We start from the raw sequence: 22,472 nt of genomic DNA on the forward strand, positions 1-22,472 counted from the left end.
TATGCCATTGTACTTAGAAAAGTCTGGAGTCAATTAATTTAAGGCAAACCATAAATCCAGGTCTGCAGTTGGCAAGAACAGCTTAGAAGCGTTTTAAAATTCCCTTTAAAGAAGGTTTTGAAAAAAATTAAAGCAATAAAGCTGAAACCCATAAGAACAATTTTGGACTAGAATATACTGAGCTATCTGATGTAGCATTTTGAACCACATTGACTTTCTTCTGAAATTCACTGATTAAGCTATCCACTCCCTCTTTAAAAAGAAAAAAAAAATTGCAAAAGCTGTCAGAAAAAAAGAAAAAGAAACACAAGAGAAGGAAGACTAGCACAGGCAGAATTTCGGTTACCCCAAATTCTTATCAGAATGGTTCAAACCTGAAGCTACAAACAGTAGGGTACACCTGGACACCCATTTAGGAATAAGGCAATGGTACATCATTTCCTACTGGGCTCAGAAAATGGCTCTTCAGCACTGGCAGTCTTCTCTGCAGCAGGGCATGCATTAGTATGTGTTCATCCTCCACAAAGTCAGGACCCCAGGCCAACTGCTTCCCCTGTTCTAGCTTGAATGACAAAACCAAAACAGTGCTTTCCTCCTCCCTCATCTACTCCTTCTAAATGGAAGTGAGGAACTGTAAAACAAAATGGTGGAGAAGGTAATTGAGCACATGAGTTACTTGTCCCTCTTTCCCTCCATTGGGACCATGATTTTTTGAGCCACAAACAGGATCCAGCAGAGGCTGACCACAAACATTCATGACAGGGACAGACAGTGCTTCCTGGTGGTCCCCAGCCTTCTTCTCGAGTGGGCGAGCCTTACCACTTTGAACCTTCCAGTGAGGTCCGAAGGCCCTGGGGGACCTTTGGAAGTTGTTTCAGTCAGCTTTTTCACTGCTGTGACTAAAAGACCCAACCAGCACCATTGTAGAGGGGGAAAAGTTTATTCAGGGGCTCACAGTTTCAGAGATCTCAGTCCATAAATAGCTGGCTCCATTCCCTGGGGCTCGAGATGAGGCTGAGCATCATGGTGGAAGAGTGTGGCAGAGGGAAGCAGCTCACATGATGATCAGAAAGCAGAAAGAGAGACTCCACTCACCAGATACAAATATGTACCCCCAAAGCCATGTTCCCAATGCCTACCTCCTCTAGCCACACCCCACCTGCCTCCAGTTACCACTCAGTTAATCCCATCAGAGATTAATTTGCTGATTAGTTTAAGGCCCTCATAACCCAATCATTTCCCCCCTGAACCCTCTTGTATTGTCTCACATGTGAGTTTTGGGGGGGGCACCTCACATCCAAACCATAACAGAAGCAGAGGTCCAAATGAACTCTACCCAAAGATAAATTCCTATTTTTAACAAATCACTGAAAAGCTTTCCATGTAAAGTGTTAGCTTCTTAAAAAGCAAAATGCTACAATTAAATCTCAGAGAGTTTCCTAATCTCTCATAGGATCTATAAGGACTAAGTCTTTGTAGAGAGCTGAGAACTGGACACAGTTTTGCCAGCCTCCCTAAGCTGTGGCATCCTGATTTTGCCATAGGGAATATGTTCTCCCACTTGCCCCCATTCCTACCTCCATGGAAGTAAGAAGACTTGGCCAATCAGAGCACTAAATTTCAAGGCCATGTGACTCCTCTTTGTGGGGATGCCTTTTTACTTTACAGAGGCAACTGGAGTTAGGTATCTTACTGCTTGGTTCTTATTTTTGTCTGGGTGTGGATCCCTTTGTATTTACCCTGTTTGCAATTCATTGAGCTTCTGAGGTATAGAAATTGTTTTTCATTAAATCGGAGGAGTTACAGCCATTATTTCTTTGGCTATTTTTCTATCTTCTTTCTCTTTCCATTCCTTATGGTACTCCCATTATAGGTATGTTAGTGCACTTAATGTCCTGTAATTCTATTAATTATCTTCACACTTTTTTTCTGTTTTTCAGATCATCTAACCTCTATCAACCTATCTTTCTTTCTTTTATTTTTGGTACTGGCAATTGGACCCAGGGGAACTTTAACCACTGAGCCATAACCCAAGCCTTTTTAATATTTTATTTAGATACAGGGTCTTGCTGTGTTACTTAAAGCCTTGTTAAATTGCTGAAGCTGACTTTGAACTTGAGTCCTCCTGCCTCAGCCTACCACACCACTGGGATTATAGGCATGCGGCACCATGCCCAGCTACCAATCTGTCATTAAGGTTGTCAGTTCTTTCATCCACCAGCTCAAATAAACTATTGAGTCCCTTTAGTGAATTTTTCATTTCAGTTATTATGCTTTTCAACTCCAGAATTTTCATTTGGTTCTTTTAAATAACTTTTACTCTTTATTGATATTTTCTATTTGTTGATACATTGTCCTCATGCCTTCCTCTAATTCATTAAGAATCATTCCCTTTAGTTCTTTACACAGATTTGTACTAGCTGCTTTGACGTCTGTCCATTAAGTCCTAATCCAAGAGCAGTTTCTATTGACTGCTTTCTTCCTCTATCTATGGGCCATACTTCCCCATTTCTTTGAACATACATTTTCTAAAAAATTGCAGCAACTCCAGCTACTGATTTACTATCTCCACCAGGATTATGCTATTATCACTTGCTGCTTGACTGTTTATTTGTTTAGTGACATGGATGATCTAATTCTGCCATGTCCTATTTCTCCTGCAAAGTTCAGCCATTGATGTTCCTAGCCAGATTGTTTCACTCTTGTTTTTATTTTCTGGCTTGTCTACTGATTGAAGCCATTTATTGATTAAAGATTGTGCTTAAACTCCCTTGGTCAGTTTAACACACAGTTTGACTGTGTGTTATGGCTTGGCATTCAGAGAGGTTGCTTCCTGCCCTCATATTCCCCTCTTGATCACTGCTGGGATGGCATTGTTTGGGGCATGCATTTAGTCTTGTAGATGGCCAGGGATGGCTGAATTATTTTTAAACCTAACTCCTTAGGAGTCGCCACTGTGACAAAGTAGCTCTTTTGGCTCAGTGTTTGGTCAGAGGATGGGCTTAAGCCCCTGATGCCAGGGAACTCTAACCTGGGTTGATGGGTTTGTGTGTAGTTTGGGAATGTTTTTGAATCTGCCCCTGTCTTCCTCTGATTGTGTGGTAGCTTAGCACCTCCAAAATCATCTGAAATCAGGAAGGTTCTTCTTGGCTGTAGCTCTCTCTGATTATCTTTATTACCCTTCTGGCTGCTCTGCTGTTTCACTTGCATCAGAGCTACCAACCTCCTCTTAATTGTTGTACACCAAGTTCTTAGTTATTTTCTACAACACCCTTGGGTATGAAGTTCTCAGCCATGTTTAAAATAATCAATTCCCTCAGTCAAATCTGCAGAGCTCTTTGTCCTTCTGACCTATCTTTGTTTCTGGGTAGAATCACTGTCCCTCGGAATTGGAGGTGGGAGGAATGACATCTCTCTTCTACAAGGTGGGCACGGGAGGAGGTGGCAGCTGCTGGTGGTGTAACTGATTTCTCAGCTTGACCTTCCCAGCATGGAACCTTCATTCTCTGAGCCAGCTGGGATGGGAGTGATTGGCACCTCAGTATTCTCAGCCTCCAGAGCCTCCAAGGGGATGGAGGTTGGTAGGGAAGAAGGAGACCTGGCTCCCTCTGCTGAGCCTACCTGGAATACAACTTCTGCACAGGGATAAGAAACAGCAGCAGCCTGGGCCTCCCAGAATGAAACCACAGCCTCAAATGAAGACTGGAGAAAGACAGTCCCCTTCTTCTTGGCCATATATGCCCTGGAGCTTCTCCAGAATGGAGCTGGGGTGGGGCAGGTGAGTAATGGAGTGGACCATGGCTCAAATGGCACAGGTTCTTGCTGTTAATATTCAGTTTTCAATATTTTTTCTTCATTTGCCATATGCTCTTAGGACAACTTATGGAGACTTAAAATGATTTTTTTTTAAAAAAAGACCTTTACCAGTTAACTTTTTGTTTTGCTGAAGAAAGTACCCACTGAGTTTCATTCTGGAAATCCCACCTCGCTTCTGCTGTATCTTGAATCTACCCTAGTATTTTCTACCTGCCTTATAATTAATTAGTTTTGGTAGTGAAGAAACATGGGAAAAAAGCATTCTTAAAATGTTGTATTATTGTTTCCCTTTGTATCCATACACATGACAATACAGTATAACTGCCTTGCCCGTATGAATGACTTAGTTGGAATATTTGTAATTCTTTCTACCAGATGAGTCTGGAACAGTGGCTGGCACAGAGAAGGAAAAATAAAAACTCCTGAGGAAATATTCACAGAATATTTTGCTTTTGCTAAAAATATGGCAGCTAAATAAGAATAATATGAATGCAGCAGATTATGTACAAAATTAACATGAGATACTCTTGTCCACTCCTTTCCCCCAAAGAGTTTACATTTAAGATATAATTGGGAAGAAAAAATAAAAAGCATCTTATCTGTGATACACTCATTGTTAAAATTTGACAGAGGAGAAAGAAATGAGCTGCCTCCTCCTCCCCTCCCCCTCCCCTCCCCCTCCCCTCTGCTTTCATCAAATAAAGCTGGTCTTCACTACTCATGATCTTGCCTGCCCCAAACATAAGTCCCTTTAAAGTTGGCCTGCAGCGGACATCTGAAAGGGAAGGCTTCCCCACTTCCTTCTTGCTAGGTCTTCATTTTGTCCATGAGACTCTCAGTGTTTGCAATGCAAGCCTTCCCCAACTTCATTATTTGGGATATCTTTCCACAAAAATAATATGTACAAGGACAATTACTAACCCAGACCATAGAGCCAGTTTGGTACAGAGTCTACCTGTATCATATCTCAAACAATTTTAACGTGAGCATGACCCAGGCTGACGTTTCCACAGGAGATGCCCTGGGAATTCTAGTTTCCAACACTGCAGTTCTGTGCAGTGTCAAGACAGAGAGAGAAAAGATACTCTCTTCCTTCCCTTACTGTCTCCCCACCTTCCAGGTGACCCAGCATCTGGGTAAGGATGGCTGAGATCTCCTGTGGCTCCAGAGAAATGAGAGCAAAGGAGAGAGGCCCATGAAATGGGCATCCCAGGAGATCAGGAGAGGAAGGAAGGGTCTAGAGTATGGCATTCAGACAGAAGCAAGAGGGAGATGAACTGGGATCTGGGATCAGTACTGTGAAAAGGATGAAGTGGGGCGATGGGAGCAGCAGCAGCTGGTAAAAGAATAATAACAACATATGCATTTGGACTTCCTAGATTCTGAGAGCTTTGCATGTCAGTACATATGCGACCCTCACAACATTGTTATGAGGTGGGCGCTAGTATTAGGAACTGAGGAACAGAGGTGTCAGATAACTTGTCCAAGTTGATAGCTAGTGTGACCCTTGCTCATCACAACTGGATCCTGCTGCTTAGGGGAGGGCTTTTCCTGCTCTGTCCCCATTCATCCACAGTGTGGCTGATCTAGCCAATGAGAGAGCCTGTTACCCATTCTACCCTTCTCCTGTGTTCAGAGGCTGGAAAGCTAAAAGCAGCACTCCACAGATTTTTCCTGGAGTTGGGCTCTGGATGCTAATTGAGTTTTGAAAATTAGAAATATTTGCATAAGGACTGGGTGGAGCTCAGTGGAAGAGTGTTTGCGTAGTATGCATGCTTGCCACACTGCAAAAAAAAAATGTTTTAATAAATTAAAGAATGGGAAGTAAGAAGGAGGCCGCCTTCCTACTGCTTGTGAACATTTCTGTTGCTATACCCTGTCTCTGATTTCCTGAGTACCAAGAAATTGCTGGTAGGACTGCAAATTGATGTAATCACTTTGGAAAATAGTATGGAGATTCCTTAGAAAACTTGGAATGCAACCACCATTTGACCCAGTTATCCCACTGCACAGTTTATATCCAAAGAAGTTAAAATCAGCATACTACAGTGATGCAGCCACATATTGATGCAGGCACATATTGATGATCATAACAGCTCAACTCATAATAGCTAAACTATAGAATCAACCCAAGTGTGCTTCAAGAAAATGTGGTATATATACACAATGGAATATTACTCAGCCTTAAAGATAAATGACATTATGGCATTTGCCAGTAAATGTATGGAACTGGAGATTCTCATGCTAAGTGAAATAAGACAATCCCCAAAAACCAAAGGCCAAATGTTCTCTCTGATACGTGGATGCTAACACACAATAAAGGGGCAGGGAAGGAAGAATAGAAATTCATTAGATTAGACAAAGGGGAATGAAGGGAAGGGAGGGAGAATGGGATTGGGAAAGACAGTAGAATGAATCGGACATCACTTTCCTATGTTCATATATGAATACAGTGTAACTCCACATCATGTACAACCACAAGAATGGAAAGTTATATTCCACGTATGTAGAATGTGTCAAAATACTCTCTACTGTCGTGTATATCATGTATATCTAAAAAGAACAAATAAAAAGAGCTGGGGTGGGGGGCTGGGGTTGTGGCTCAGTGGTAGAGCACCTGCCTAGCACATGTGAGGCCTTGGGTTTGATCCTCGGCACCACATAAAAATAAATAAATAAAATAAAGGTATTGTATCCATCTACAATTACAAAAAATATTTGAGAGAGAGAGAGTGTAAGAGAAAGAGAGAGAGATGGCTGTGGAGGCAGCAGCAGTATGGTCTTCCCAAAGCAGGGCCTGATCATGAACATAACTAACTCCATGTTGTCTGGCTCCCTCTGACCTGTTCTTTTCTGAGTTATTCTTTCCCTTGGCTTATGTTAAATTCCAGGATCATGAACCCAATAGATAAACATCTAGTGACAAAAAACCAAAACTTCCCCCTGAGCCCAGGCACCTTCCTTATTTCCAATAAGATGCCGCATGACCAGTTCCAGGATAATGATCAACCAGATCATGACCTCACCAAGATGGCCAGCTCTGCACACCCCCTCCACTCTTGCCTGTCTCTTCCCTATTACCCACAAAACTATTGCTGACACCCCAAAGTCAGCCCTGAGACCTGCCTTCCCGGTGCTACCCTGAGAATAAAGGCCCCTTCCTGCTTCACTGCCGCTTTCTCTGTTTGATTTTCTATTTGGGGTGAGCAGCAGGGCTGGCCCTGTTGGTATCCACCTCCCCTCTGGGGTCAAGGCCTTTGCCCAGGATTCTGGTAGCTTCCTGACCTTTGTATGGTGCCTCAACCGTCCTGGCCATTCCCCTGAGATCTCCCAAGGAGTCCAGCCTACAGCCGGCTACTCCAGTCTCAGTGACTCAGTTTAGTGACCTCTTACCTACAGGAAGTCCCTTTCTGTTCATAATACCTGGAGTATATCAGAGAGAATATTCAGCCTTTGGTTTTTTGGAATTGGTTTATTTCACTTAGCATGATGGCCTCAAGTTCCGTCCATTTACTGGCAAATGCCACAATGTCATTCTCCTGCCCTGAGCCCTGACTAATGCTCTTCTCTTCTTTCTCTTTCCTTCCCTACAACCCTGGCCATCAGGGGAAGCAAGTGGCAGATGGAGAGGAGGAGGCAGGAGAGAAATGGGGCAAATCCATCTCTTCCTTCGTTCATCCGCACATTTGCTGCACACCTGTTATGCTCTAACGGCCAGGCCAGACACCTCCTCCTTCCACCCTGCCCCTAGTGACTCTTACTAGGGAGGATCCACAAGGGTACAAAACACGTGAGGAAGGGGTTTATGGTCTGCCATGTCTGCAGTCTGCATATTCTAGGCCTTCTCCCTGGAATGCCCCACTTCCTTCTCCCACCTACCTGACAGGTTCCCAGACCCTGTTCAGACACCACTTCCTCCCCAGAACCAGAACCTGAATCTACAGCGCTTAGCCCCAGAACAGGGAGCAAGAGTAGCATTGGAAAGACAAGAGAGGGGAGGTGACGAGGTCCCAGCAGGACAGGCCCAGGGAGCATTCCTGGGTCAGCCAGGGGCTCAGTTATTAAAGTGCAGGTCACGCAACTCTGCCAGAAAGAAGCTCTGACTTTTCTCAGGAGGGATTTTGTTTGGAGGCCTGAGAGTCCACTGGGTTCTGCTCACTTACCTTGGCAAATAGGGAACCAGTAGGAACCAGAGCGGCAGGTGTCACACCGGGGGCCCTCGACCCCGGGACGGCACAGACACCTTCCGAGGTCATCGCATATTTCAGGGAGAACACCTTCCAAGTTACAGTCACACCCTGCAAAGGACAAGAGACATTCAGAGGGGGCCACCCCCCTCCCTGCCTTGGCTAATTTCTCCCTCCCTCCAGACTTCTGTTGTGGAAACACAGGTTATGAATAATCTATGGTTTATAAATATTCTTAATCCAGAAGACAACATCTTAAAGGGAAATAAATATTCAGGAAAAGTCAGAGATACCAATTTAATAGATTCTCATCTAATGGCAATTGGGAATTAAATATATATATATACCTTCCACCTTCCGATTCCTATTCCAGGCCAGATGTAGCTTCGGTGGCTTCCCACAGACTGTCTAACTCAGTGCTCCAGACACAAGGTCTTTGTAGCATCCACACTTCTTCAATGTCCCATTCAAGCACTTTCCTGCCTCAGGACCTTTGCTCAGTTTATTCCCTCTGCCTGGTATGCCCCTTCCCTGCCTCTTGACACAATAGCTCTTTGTCACCTCTCAAGTGTCAGTTCCTATGTCAACTCCTCAGAAGGTCTCCCTGAGGCTGTCTGTATATATAAACAGACTCCCACATTTTTTTCTCCTTATTCTTTATCTTATGTTCTCCTTTTATCACACTTTGGCTTTGGAAATCACTGATTGACTTGTGGCTTTCTTTGGCCGAAAGAATGAGGCAAAAGTTCTATCCTGTGACTTCTGATCGTAGGTCAACACATACCTTGAAGTTTCCATTCTCACCTTCTGGGCATCCTGACACTATCATGGGAGAGACCCAGCCTGGTACCATGGACCCTAGTCCCATTGCATTATATGTCTCAATAAATAAATATTTCTCAAAAACAGAGGCCTGTTCCCAGGCATGGCTGTCACACATGTAATCCCAGAGACTTGGAGAGGCTGGGACAGGAGGATTATAAGACCAGCCTCAGCAACTTAAACTCCAGTACCAAAAAAAAAGAAAGAAAGAAAAGAAAAAGGCCTCTTGCTTGATTTTACTATAAATATATTAGTTATAAAGTCAAGCAAGAATCCTGTAAGATAGGTATGCATTTAGAATTCAATAAAAAGAGCCTCATAAAGAGTATTTAACTTGCCTTGGGGTCACACAACCAGGAGGACAGAATTAGGACTTGAATCCAGGTCTGGCTAATTCCAAAGCCTGCCTTCTATTATACTAAGAATACAAAACCGATTTTTTTTTCCTTTCAGTACCTGAGATTTAACCCAGGGACGTACTACCACTGAGCAGCATCCCTAGCCCTTTTTATTTTTTGAGACTTGAGTCTTGTCAAGTTGCTTAGAGCCTCGATAAATTGCTGAGACTGGCCTTGAACTTGGCAGTCCTCCTGCCCCAGTCTCTTGAGCTGCTGGGATTACAGGCATGCACCACCATACCCAGCCCTTTTAATTTTTTATTCTGAGACAGGGTCTTGCTAAATTACCCAACTGACCTCCAATTTGCAATCCTCCTGACTCAGCCTCCAGAGTCCCTGGAATTGCAGGTGTGTGCCACTGTGCCTGTCACAAATGGATAATTTTAAAACCCACTTTCAGGGGACTTCCTAGATTGTTATATGTATTTAAGCCAATCTCATATTGACAACAGTTAGATTTCTATCAATGACATTAGCATTTAAATGTGCAACATGCTCTCCTGAGTAGGATCAGGAGAGGCTCAAATATTGGGGTTTAGCCTATTTATCAAGGGAGGGAGTTTGATGTGTTTTTGAGAGATTTTCTATAAAGGTTAAAATAATAGATAAGGTAAAAAGTTAGCTAAATCCCTCCTCTTTTCCTTTGCCCTAAACTTTTAAGCTTTCAGATAAAAGATGAGTAACAAAACAAAGAGGAGGAGAGGGTCATTGTCTTATAGAAATGACCTGGACACATTCAAAACAAGAGAAGCCTTGAACCCAGGCTGGCATGAGCTGTCCCTCACAGCGACCATACAAGGTCACAACACCCACCCCTGTCCGCCAAGAATGCCACAAGGAAAGAGGACATTTTACCATGAATCAGTCTGGTGTTAAACCAAGCTTAGGGATTCTGTGAGAAGTCTGGACTTGACCTTGGTGCTGAGGTTCCAAGAATCTTGATTTATAACCGAACCACAAAGAACTGCACATATCTCATCACTAAGTCTCAGGGACCCCATCTCAGGAGAGTCCCTTGAATATTCCCCTCCTGCCAGAGTTCAGGACCTCAACCTTGTTTGCCTGGGTAATTTTGAGATCCTCCTAAGGAGGCCGACGGAGGGCATCCTATCTCAGCCTTTTCATTCATTCTTCATGGTGTGTCAAGAGTGATCTTTCAAACCCATGAAACTTTTCAGATCACTTCCCAGTTTTAAGACCCTCTAAGGCGACCCAATGCCACCTCAAGACACAATCAAAAGTTCTTCACATGTGTGACACCGTAACTCCTTCCAAATTTTCCAGGCAACCCATGTAGCATCTTCATGCACATTAGAAAAAGGAAATGAAACCATTGTTATAAATATGCAAATCTGCAACGTCTTCAGAAGTGATGGCATCCCTTAGACAAGGCACAGCTGTGCCTCACAAGCCCGCATATCTGAGCCTGGCAGCTCATCCTAACCCCATAGATGTCCTTCCCTTGAACTTGTCCCCGCTTCCCACGATTCAGCCTGCCATCCCCTCTCCTATCCCTATGCCTTCTCTTCCCTGCCACTCTGTCTCTCTGCCTGGCTAATGGCTCTTTGTGCTCCAAGACACGGCTCAGAATTCTTCTCCTGCTCTGGGGAAGCCTGCCCCTCTCTCTCCCTCCCTTCCTTCCACCGTCTGGCTTCCCAGCTACCTCTCCTGCATGCCCACAGCTTCCTGTTCTTCCCAGTACTGCTCTTAGCTCCTGTTCTTCTGTCTACCTGTCCATGTCTACCCCTGGGAGCTACTGAGGAGCTGGGACTGCATAACAGGGAGCCGCCTGCTCGGGGCCTACTGCAGAGCAGGCCTTTATCAAAGTGTAATAAATGAAGACTACACTAAATAGTTAATTCTGCAATTCTCAGTAAAATTCTATTTTAGTGGAAAAGCTTCCAAACTGAGCTCTCAGGATTAGTTTATGCATCTCTTAAGCCTTATCTGGCAGGTCTCCAAGCCAAGAGTGACATCCCCTCTCTGTTGGTCAGAGAGATGCTCAGCCTGGGGAAGGCATTGCCAGGAGAACAGGCCCCAGAGATCATCGCCCCAAGCTCTTTGGGGTTTCCCTTGTTTAGCACACCCCTTAACCCCAACCACTCTGACCTCAGAACTTTGGTGATGGCAACGGCCCATCCTTACAAAGTGACTGGGGGAATCCAAACCTTTTTAAAATCTTTATGAAGAAACCTCATTCAATAATCAAACTGGGAGCCATGTCTTTAGGCCAAACACACTGTTCATATGATCAGCCCCATTTGCCTCAATTTCCTTGACAAAGGAGCACCCGGTCATTCTATCACCACCACTGGCTATGCTTACCCCTGCTCTTTGGACTTGGAAGAGAAGAGTGTACACAAACCCATAGGTTAGGGTCCCTCTAGAGATTATGCTTTGGGCACCCATTCTTTTTGTTAATTCCAAAAGGAACCCTTGAAGATGTGTTTGCTATAGGTTGACTTCCTAAGAATAACTCTGAGATGGAAATAACTGATCATTTGTTCTGGAAAATTCTCATGATATACAAAGTCATGAAATGTAGTGAGTTATCTGAACACATTCCCATCTGCAAAACTGACCTCCTCATTTGTTTCAGCTTCTCATGGCTGGGATTAGATCCAGGGTGCCCCTTCTTCCACCATATTTTAGGAAGCTGCTGTGACTAAAGGATCTGACCAGACTAACTGTAAAGGAGGAAAGGCTTATTAAGGAGTTCATGGTTTAAGAGGTCTCAATCAATAAACAGCCAGCTCGACTCCCCAGGGGCTCTAGGTGAGGCTGAACATCATGGCGGAAGAGTGTGGCAGAGGGAAGCAGCTCACATATAGTGACCAGGATTCAGAGAGAGAAAAACTCCACTCTCCAGATACAAAATATATACCCCATAGTCATGTCCCCACCATGAACCACTTCCTCCAGCCACACCCCACCTGCCTCCAGTTACCACTCACTTAATCCCATCAGGGATTAATTCACTGATTGGGCTAAGGCTATAACCCAATCATTTCTCCTCCAAACCTTGCATTGTCTCCCATGTCAGCTTTTGGAGAATGCCTTACATCCAAACCATACACACCACCTGAGGATACCAGAATCTGAAGATGTGCTAGTCCCTTATACACAATGACAAGTATTTATAACATTTAAAATAACCTATGCACATCCTTCCATGTATTTCAAATCCTCTCTAGATTAATTTTAAATATCTAATGCAATGTAAATGCTGTATAAATATTTGCTGTTCTGTACCACTTAGGGAATAATAATAAGAAAACAATTTGTACATTGTTCGGTACAGACACTTTAAAAATATTTTCAATCTGCACTTGGTTAATCTGCAGATACAGAATCCATGGATGTGGAGGATCAAGTTACTAGATCAGTAGTCTCAATCTTGATTGCCCATTAGAATTTCCTGATAAAATACCACTGCTTGGGTATGGAATTCCACACCCAGAGATTCTGATGTAACCCTGGGATCTGTATATTTTGGCTCAAGGGCCAAATCTGTCTTTGTTTTAGTAAATAAAGTTTTATTGGCACACAGCCAAGCTCATTCATTTGTATGTTGCCTGTGGTTGAGCAGCTGGGGACCTCGAGACAGAATCTATAAGGACCACAAAGCCAAAAATCTTTACTGTCTGACCTTTCATTCTAAAGCTTGCTGACCACTAAAATAGGAATTTCTGCTAACTAGAGCAGCAGTTATTAAAAAGAAGCAGGCATCCGAATCATCTGGAAACTGTGCTCAAAATACAAGCCTGGGCTTCACTCCTGGAAATTTAGATTAAGATCTCAGGTGACAGACAGGAATTTATATTTTGAAAAGCAAAGCATTCTAAAACAGCTCCTGCTTAAAAGCCATGATGTTCCAGGACATAAAATCTTCAATGGGCCTTAAAGAATTAAAATTCTCAGGAGTATTACCCAGTGCTATGCATCTCCTGGCAGTTTACAAATTTGAGCCTCTGATACTCATTGCCAGAAGTTAGGTCCACAAATGTGTGTTTTCTTAATGTATTAATAGAAGACGACACTGAAGTGGGTATGAGTGTTCAAATTCCCACACGGACCTGATTGCACTAACTGAAGCTTCTCTTTCTCCAGGCTGTATTCCAAGGCTGCCCTAATATTTTTAAATAAACATCCGAATTTCCCTTCAAGTTCACTGAAATTTCTTTTCCTGAAGTCACTGCCAGTCTACTTGGGAAAAGGAAGAAACTGAATATCAGTGGGAGTACTGTAAATAGACTATAAAAAGGACACCCACAACATTCTTGTGGAAGAAAAACAGGAGTGTGTGTTGTAATCAAGGCTCAAACATTAAGTTCCATTCTAGTCAATTTACAAACACTGAAGGAAACGTGTGCTGATTCCCACCATGGGAAGGATACCTAAGTCTGTCTGTACAGACAGGAATTACAAACCAAGTCAAGCATAGCTGCTGTCTGGAAGTGCTTAGCAGGCGTCTCATGATGGCATATGGACAATGTAAGACAGCACCCCGTCAATAACACATAGCCCCATGGTATGATCACAGGAGTCGGTTATGGGTAGGGTAAGAACTAGAGAATAAGAGGAGGAAAGTAAAGGGGACTCAATATTTTTTTCCTACTGGGAATTGAACCCACAGGTGCTCTACCACTGAGCTACATTCCCAGCCTCTTTTTATCTTATTTTATTTTTAAATTTAGAGATGAGGTCTTGCCAAATTGTAAAGGATTTAAGTTGCTGAAAATTTCTTTAAGTTGCTGAGGCTGACCTCAAACTTGCAATCCTCCTTCCTCAGCCTCTCGAGTTACTAAAATTATGAACATCCACCACTACATTTGGCCCAGACTCACATTATAACAGAGCTCCTGTGAATCCTCACTCAAGTGCCACCCAACAACCCTATGACATTTCCCAAGCCCATTTATGTCCCCTTACTCCAGGATGACTCTCACACCTTCTCCCTCCTCCCCCCAAGTCCTCAGTCTCATCCTTACTCCTTGCCCTTGACCTTATTTCTGAGAGAGGAACAACACCACCTTGTCCCTGATGAGATGAGCAACACCAGGACTCTACAGGTGCCCTGGGTGGAGAGGCAAACTCAGGGGGTGAGCTGAGTATGACTCAGATGGGGCACAGAGGTGGGCTGTGTGTAGTGTGCCCCTACATTGGTACAAGTATGTCCTGAATGAGGTGGGCCCCTGGGTGCCACTAAGGATTAGTGCAGGAAATGGCCACAGCTGCAGAACCAAGCCTAGAGGCCTGCAATCTGCTCATTATGAATTAGTTTATATCTATGGTGCAAATGGCTCCCCGTTAAAAGCAGCACCCTTGTGTAGGACACAACTCTGAATATGACAGTCAAATATATTAGATATTTTGTTTTGTAGTCACACACACACTAGTGTGTGTGTGTGTGTATATATATATATATATATATATAGAGAGAGAGAGAGAGAGAGAGAGAGCACTGTGGTACATGCCTATAATCCCAATGACTCAGAAAGTTGAGGTAGGAGGACCACAAGTTTAAGGCCAGCCTCAGCAACTTAGTAAGGCCATAGGCAACTCAGTGAGACCCTGTTTCAAAAAAAAAAAAAAAAAAACCACAGCATCCTTGCAGGGCACAATGACACATGCCTATAATCCCAGTGACTTGGGAGGCTGAGGCAAGAGTATCATGAGTTCAAAGTCAGCCTTAGCATGGCCCTAAGCAACTCAGCAAGATCCTGGTCTCTAATAAAATATAAAAAAATGGATGGGGATGTGGCTCAGTGGTGAAGTGCCGCTGGGTTCAATTGCCAGTACTAAAAACAAGAAAAAACAGCACCCTTGACTCCAATCCTGTGTGTGTGTGTGTGTGTGTGTGTGTGTGTGTGTGTGTGTGTATTCACTCCAGGAAAACTGGATTTTTTTTTTTTCCTTTTTACTGTTAAATCCCCAGCAGCCAAATTGATGCTTTGCACAATGTTGGGCATCTCAAAATACTTGCAGAACAAGTAATCAGGTAGATATAGCACCACAATTTCTGGGTCCTCATCTCTGTACTGTACATTCCTGCTACTCTCAGACTAGGGGCTTTTTCCTAGCTGTAGAGGCTCCCCAGCCTTCCTGCAGGCCTTCTCTAAGTGCCCAAGGCAGGCCCCTACTGGCTGCAGACTGCTTCACAGGGATTGACCTGAGGAGGTAGCACTTTGTCTCCTGGAGTTATTTAGAGGGATGACACTCCAGATGCCACCACTACCCTTGCTGACTAATGCACCTTTACAATGGTTCCCTCCACTCCCTGACCTACACCCTTCCTAGTATTTCCTGGGATCATCTCCCAAAATAAACGACTTACACTCAATTCCCTTGTCAGGATCTGCTTTTGGAGAACCCAAATAAGTATAGCACTGAGCAAGCTAGTAATATCTAATCCAAGCCCTGTTCCATTTCCTTAATCAGGCAGTGCCACAGCCAAAGACAGGATGCAGTAGAGAGTGGTAGGTAGGGAGCAGGTCGATTAGGACAAGGTCGCTGACCTGAACTTGGGCTTGGTGGAGTGCAGAGGAAGTTGGAAAAGATAATAAAGCATACCATTTTTATTGATGTTAAATCAAAGGAGAGGTTACTTGCCTTCTATATTTCCAGCTTCTGGATCTTCTAGACTTGGAGTAGAAACAGGAGAAGCAGGGATTCCTATAAAATACATAAAGAATGATTAAGGGGATAGTAAAGTAAAACATTAAGTTGTGCTAAGTAGGAAGAAGCCCTGTCTCACTTAGTGAAAGTAACTCATAAAAATGAATTTGAAGAAAGGCAATACTGCTCTAGTTTACATGTGCCTGGTGACTGAAACTTCCCTGATCAGACATTCTCATTTGTAGATTAAAGAACAGAGATAGATGTTTTGTGCTCATAATAGTTCAGTCTCAGACTAAACAGGGACAAGTGTGGCTTTTCTTTTCTTTTTTTAGTGGTTATTTTAAAGTAAGATTGAGACTAGCTTTTTTTTTAAATGTTTTCTTTCAAATTTCTTGCCCTGGAATCTTGTTTAGACCATAAAAGTGATTCAGATTTCTCCTTCTCCCTTTTTTTCTTTCCATTAAAGACCAGGGAAATTTCTACCCTGCTTCTATTCAATAATCAGACTGTAAATTGATAAGCTCCTGATGTGGGACCATTTTATTTAGACTTAAGACTTTGTTTCCTTTAAATATATTTTATCATCCAAACTAGGATAATCTCCACAGTGAAAGTGGGTGCTATTTTAATAACTGTCCTGGGACAGCAGGTATTAACTGAAACCTAGAGTCACTTCCTTCATGTGTCCTGCCCCATGCTTCAGTAAACTTTTCCTGTGTCAGATCCACAGGAGTCACAGGGATGGAGTTACAACTAATGGTGTGGGGGTGGGGGCTCTTCTTGAGATAGTGTTTCTTTGTTCAAATTGAAAAGTGCAGATTTTTGCATTGTTGCAAACAAACAGAACAGATACTCTGTCACAGTTTGCATAGCCCATTTCATACTCCTCTTCTTCATGGTCTACAGAATTTCTGATGTCTTTTCTCATAAAGATGCTGCAGGGTGGAGGTAGGTGCCCTGATAAATGGCCTGTTCTATAGCAGTAAAGAGGAACTACAACTCCCTGGCTCCCAAAATATGACACATACTATATGCAAACGAACATCTGGAAGCTCATGACATATCTTCTAGATTTAACAAGAAAAGTCATACACAAGGATTAATACTAAGTTGAAGTTCCCAATATTTGACCTACTGAAATGGCTGTGTCTGTTGCCATATTATAATATCTTAGAGTCAAATAGGACTAGAATTATAAAGCTTATGTTCCAAACCTTGGGGAACACTTTCACGTAAATACAATCTACCTGGCTCCATTTCTGTCCCTCTCCCCGGCCCATCCCACTACCCACAGGTGTTACTGCACAAAGGCCAGCAATGGGCCAGAAAGGCTGGCCTCTCCAGGTACTCACTCAAGCAAAATGGGAAGTTATAGTAACCAGCGGCACACTTCTCACAGTAGTCTCCATGGAAATTTGGTTTGCAATGACAGTGGCCTGAGCCCTGCTCACAGTCATCTGCATGCTCAGGGTTACAGCTGCAAGCTAAGAGAAATAACAGATTCCAGAGGATCAGTCCTTCACTGCACTTCATATTGCAAGTATGTCTCGATAGCTCCCAGCAATGTTTCGCATGTGGTCAGTGGTCTAGAGTTACCCTTGAAAGGGCACAGTCTATGTCCCACTTCAGACCTCATTGGTGGTTCTCACTGAGTCAACATCATGGGCCATCTGAGAACAGCTGTCATGAGCACCCACACTGAGAAGCTCTCAAGAAGTCAGTTATTCCACTGAGCATTGCCCAGGTCACTGAGCAAGGGGCAAAGCCTGCACACACCACAATCAGGGGGACTGGCTGGGTGGGCTTTTCTGTGGGTTCTAGCAGGTCTGTTGGGCACAATAAGCCAACCATGAATAGCACAAAGTGGCCATCAGTATCCAATTGTGATGTGCACACAAGTGTAGGTGCCTAGACATGGATAGATAGTGTGTGGCCACAAGATGATGCCCACAATAATCTCTAGTATTAGATGGAGTGATATAGCATGCTGAAGGCAGAGTTTGCTAACAAAGATGATTAGTAGCTTGCATTTCAAAAGGACACAGTTGGAGTACAAGAGGTTTAATACAATCCACTGCTTGGGGCTTCCCTTCATCCAGCAGGTTGTTACACTGGACCCGGAAAAAAATACTGTCATAGCTCATCTGAGTCCATGTCCTGATGTCCTTTTCCTGATTTGTTTATGACAGATGTGTCCTATGAGTCCTTTATAGTAAGCGTCTAATACCACTTCAATGATGACTTTGAAAAAATCTAGGATAGTGGTTTTTAAGAGTGAGGTTCCTAATGCAATTACGTTTGCAATGTCCTCTTTTCCTTTGTGATGCCTGTTCTTTGTGGTCATAAGACAAGAGATGGACATGCTTTGCAGGACACAGGGAAGAAGGAAGGAAAGCATAAATACTTTTGTTTAACAACTAAGAATGCGTGGGGTCTCTCTCGTCCAGCGAGGAGGTCCATGGAACAGGGTAGAGGAGAGTGTAGCTGCAGAGTTGCTAATTAAGACCTCCGGAGACCAAGCAGGAAGCAGGTCTGGTTTTATTGCACAGTTACCATGTATATATACTCAGGCAGTGGCTAAGCAGATTACAGCAGCCACCAATGCAATGTCTGCTAATCTTCCTTGCAGCGACCAATCGAGGAGTGGGCCATGGAGCAAGTGCAGGGACTGCAACACATGGCCTCATGTCCAGGGCTGTGCCTACGGGGCAAGTGGCCTATTGCTCTCGAGCCTAGCAGGAGGGGAGTGGCCTGCCACTCAGATGCCCTTAATGTACGCCATGTATGCAGTACTTCATGCACTTGTCCCCACATAAGAATGCCCTAGAGGGCTGGGGATTTGGCTCAAGCGGTAGCAAGCTCGCCTGGCATGCGTGTGGCCCGGGTTCGATCCTCAGCACCACATACAAACAAAGATGTTGTGTCTGCGGAAAACTAAAAAAAATAAATAAATATTTAAAAAAAGAGAATGCCCTAGAGAGAAACAAAGATTTTTCTATGGACTTTAATGTCCTCAAAATGTTCATGATATACTGAATTTATTTGGGAGTGTGGGTAGGCACAGAGACCAACTTCAAGACTGGAATTATTCTCCACTGTGACAACTAGACAATGTAAAAGAACAGTGTCAAATAGACTACAGGTTGTGCCTAGAGGGCAAAGTCCATAATCTGACCTCAAACCAATAATTCCACCAGGAAAAACTAGCATCATTCTTCTGTATAATAAAAGTGTCATGATATAGTTGTACCAGGCAGAAATGAACCACATGCTGGATCTATCAGTTGGTGGCTGAGTCACCCAGACCAAAATATTCAACTACCCAGATCGCTTGGTTTCCTCATATCTAAAAATGAGAATAATGACACAATGTACTAAATTTGTTATAATAATTAAATAAGACCTCAGCACAGTATTTAGGCGGTGCCTTGCGTAGGGCAAGTGCCCCATGAGTCACAGAAATTTTAAATACTATGACTATTTATTAAATTCTTATGACATTACTGCTATGTTGTTTTGCTGTTAATTTCTGACAAAAGTTGAAATTCCTGGAGATCATAGAAATATGTCAAAAATGGAGGGACTCCTGGGTGCAGTGGTGCATCCCTATAATCCCAGCAGCTTGGGAGGCTGAGTCAGGAGAATCGCAAGTTCAAGACCACTCTCAGCAACTTAGCTAGGCCCTAAGCAACTTAGCAAGATCCTGTCTCAAAATAAAAGATATAAGGGGCTGGGGATTTTGCTCAGTGGTTAAGCAATTCTGGGTTCAATCCTTGGTACAAAAAAAGAAAAGAAAATGGAGACACTAACATTTATTGCAGGCCTAGGGTGACAGGCCAGATGTTAAATATTTTCCTAAGTACTTTTAATACCATTTTACTTAATCTTACAAAATATACTATCAGTTCCAGGGCTCGAAGTGATTATGTAACTGCCGGAAAAGAGTAAAAACAATAACATGAAGAGAGAGGGAAGGAAGATTGTCAACCCATCAGAACTGAGTCTGACCACTTCCTTAACAGCAGTCTACACAGGCCAAGATACACAGAGTTGAAATAAAACTTACGGATGCAGCCATGGGGGGCATCGATTGGAACCCCATAAGGGCGGTAATAACCCTTGGCACACTTTTCACAGTTCACCCCAGCTGTGTTGTGCTAGAAAGAAACCAAAGAAACTTAGAAGATACTAGAAAAGCCCAGTACTCTTGATTTTGTGCTATTTACCAAGAGAAATAATTCTGTCATATACAATTGAAATTTTAAAGTCACTAAAAACATAAACATTGATCTTGATCTTGGGTCTCTGAGATTTGCCAAAGCACTTTGATTTAATCTTGGCTCTAAACGTAATAATAATAATAATAGTTTTTTTCCCCCAATGGAAAAGGAAATGAGGAAAGTTCCATGAACCGGACAACCAAACCTTTCCCCTCTAAAAAAATCATTTGCTTTAATAAAGCACTCAACACTTGAGTGAGAAAAAACCTCAAGGACTAGCCCCATGGCTTCATTCAGAAGAACTGATGAATGGATAATAAACTACCTTTAGGTTTAACTGAAGGAATAAAAGGTCATGTGTTAATTTATACCTTTTCCCATTTTTGGAAAAAATAGCATATACATACAGACCTCTGTTTCTAGTCATTCTAATTTTATCTGCGCTTTAGTCATGAAACCATTTCCCAGACCTTTCTATGATGTGAATGGAAAATGTAGGCATGGGTCTCATGCACAGATCTTATTTTGAAGTATAATACCAGGCGGCCTTTTCTAGCTTGTGGTTCATCCTTATAATTGCCACAAAATCAAATTACCCAACATACATCATCAGTTTCCAAGAACTATACACCATGGGTCTAGCTCAATTTTGCTTCTAATTTGGAAATGATTAAGAAGACAGTGTTCTTTCATTAATGAAAGGAATGGCAATAGAAAATTAACAGGAACAAATATAACAAACTTTGACGCACACAAAAGTCTGCATAGAAACACAGTGGGAAGAACAAAGACTCATTTTCTATTCTCTTCCCTGTTTCAGAGGATTTTATTGACTACAGACTTTTATTTATTACTACTCCTTGTCCTGTGGGCTAAAATCTGAATTCACTTTAATGCTGAGGTCAAAACCCATGCTGGCCACTTCTCTGGCTTAACATTTAAAAGCACAAACATCATGGGCAAATAAGAAGCAGCTGCAGCCCACCCTCTCTTTCCATCAAATGCCAATTAACCCTCCACTCTGTTGCTTCCTGTTGTGTCTTATCGTAGAGAACATTGGTTAAGCTTGGCTGCCAAATTTTTTCCAACTGGAGTAGAAAATGAGAAAGTGTTTGTTGTCTGAGGAGGGCAGTCTAAGCTTTCCCCTCTACCACAAAGCATCTGCCAGGGAGAAGTTATATTTTTAAAACACAAAGAATAATAATAAAAGGCTAAGAGAGAAAGAAATAATGTCTAGAGTTTGCAGAAGGTCAAGAATCAAGGACAGGGGTAACTTCATAATTTCTAAATTAGAGGTTCTGTGGGGGGGGGGCCTTGCTTGAAAGAGTGGATGCTTGAAATGTAATTTGCATGACAACGTAAGGGGAGAAAAATCTCAACTCTCCAAGATGAAGAGTGGAGTAGGTGAAGATGGAATCTCTGGGGGCAGGAAGCCCATCCCCCACCTACCTCCTCCTTTGGCTCACCCAATCTCATCTCACTCTTGACTTTCTGAGTCTAACTTATTTCACCTAACATCACACTCTCCAGTTCATCCACTTCACAAGTGACAGAGTTTCATTCTGCTTTATGAATGAATAAAACTGCATTGTGTGTGTCTGTGTATTTGTGTGTCACACACACACACACACACACACACACACAACTTTGTTTATTCATTCATCTGTTTACAGACCCCTTGGCTAGTTCCGTAACTTGGCTCCTGTGAATTGTGCCACTGTAAACATGACCAAACTTGGTCACCTTGGAGCTCACCGAGTCAACTGGCCCAGCTGCACCTCTCTCCTTCTCCATACCCAGTCAAGGCTCCCAAGTCTCTCTGTATGTGCATAATACAAAATTAAATTTGCCCCCAAATGAGAACCAACTGTCCCAACATCATTTTTATAATGTTTATCTTTCCTTTCCATTAAAACTGCCATTTCATCTTAGATAAATATCTACATGAATTTTGTTTCCAGATTTTCTATTAGGTTTTATTGGAATAGTTATTCCTGCATTGAGTCATACTTAATACAGATTCATGATATTTTGAACATCTCAGAAGACTAATTTCCCCATAATTGTTTATCTTTTCTAAACTATTCTCATATATTCTTTGATCAATAAGAACTTTAGAATCAGTCTATCAACCTTCATAAAAGTTCTGTTGGAATTCTTACTGTGATTACACTGAGTTTATAGATTGGTTTCACAGAAATGGTATATATACATATATATATATATATATATATATATATATATATATATAATATTAAGTGTCTGGAAACACATCATGCCTCTCCATCAAGGTCATCTTTTATGAACTTCAGTAATGTTTGATAGGTTTGACTATTGCTCCACAATCAATGTTTTTCTATCTGTCATCTCTCGGATCTCTCTAAGTCATTCTAGCATTTCCAGCTGTA

At 42.6% G+C, this 22,472-nt stretch overlaps 1 protein-coding gene across 3 annotated transcripts in view; it reads right to left on the reverse strand.

Annotated features, from left to right (window-relative positions):
• Positions 1 to 22,472, reverse strand: part of Lama3 (laminin subunit alpha 3) — a 230,644-nt gene that overhangs the window by 141,184 nt on the left and 66,988 nt on the right. For all 3 annotated transcript variants that reach the window (XM_026388028.2, XM_026388027.2, XM_026388026.2), the window contains exons 9-12: positions 19,911 to 20,001; positions 17,197 to 17,328; positions 15,836 to 15,898; positions 7,980 to 8,114 (exon numbers count right to left, since the gene is read on the reverse strand). In XM_026388028.2, the coding sequence (XP_026243813.2) occupies positions 7,980 to 8,114; positions 15,836 to 15,898; positions 17,197 to 17,328; positions 19,911 to 20,001 (421 nt within the window). The remainder of the gene's footprint in view (positions 1 to 7,979; positions 8,115 to 15,835; positions 15,899 to 17,196; positions 17,329 to 19,910; positions 20,002 to 22,472) is intronic.

Source organism: Urocitellus parryii, chromosome 13 (assembly GCF_045843805.1).
Source record: "Urocitellus parryii isolate mUroPar1 chromosome 13, mUroPar1.hap1, whole genome shotgun sequence".
Classification (NCBI taxonomy): Eukaryota; Metazoa; Chordata; class Mammalia; order Rodentia; family Sciuridae; genus Urocitellus; species Urocitellus parryii.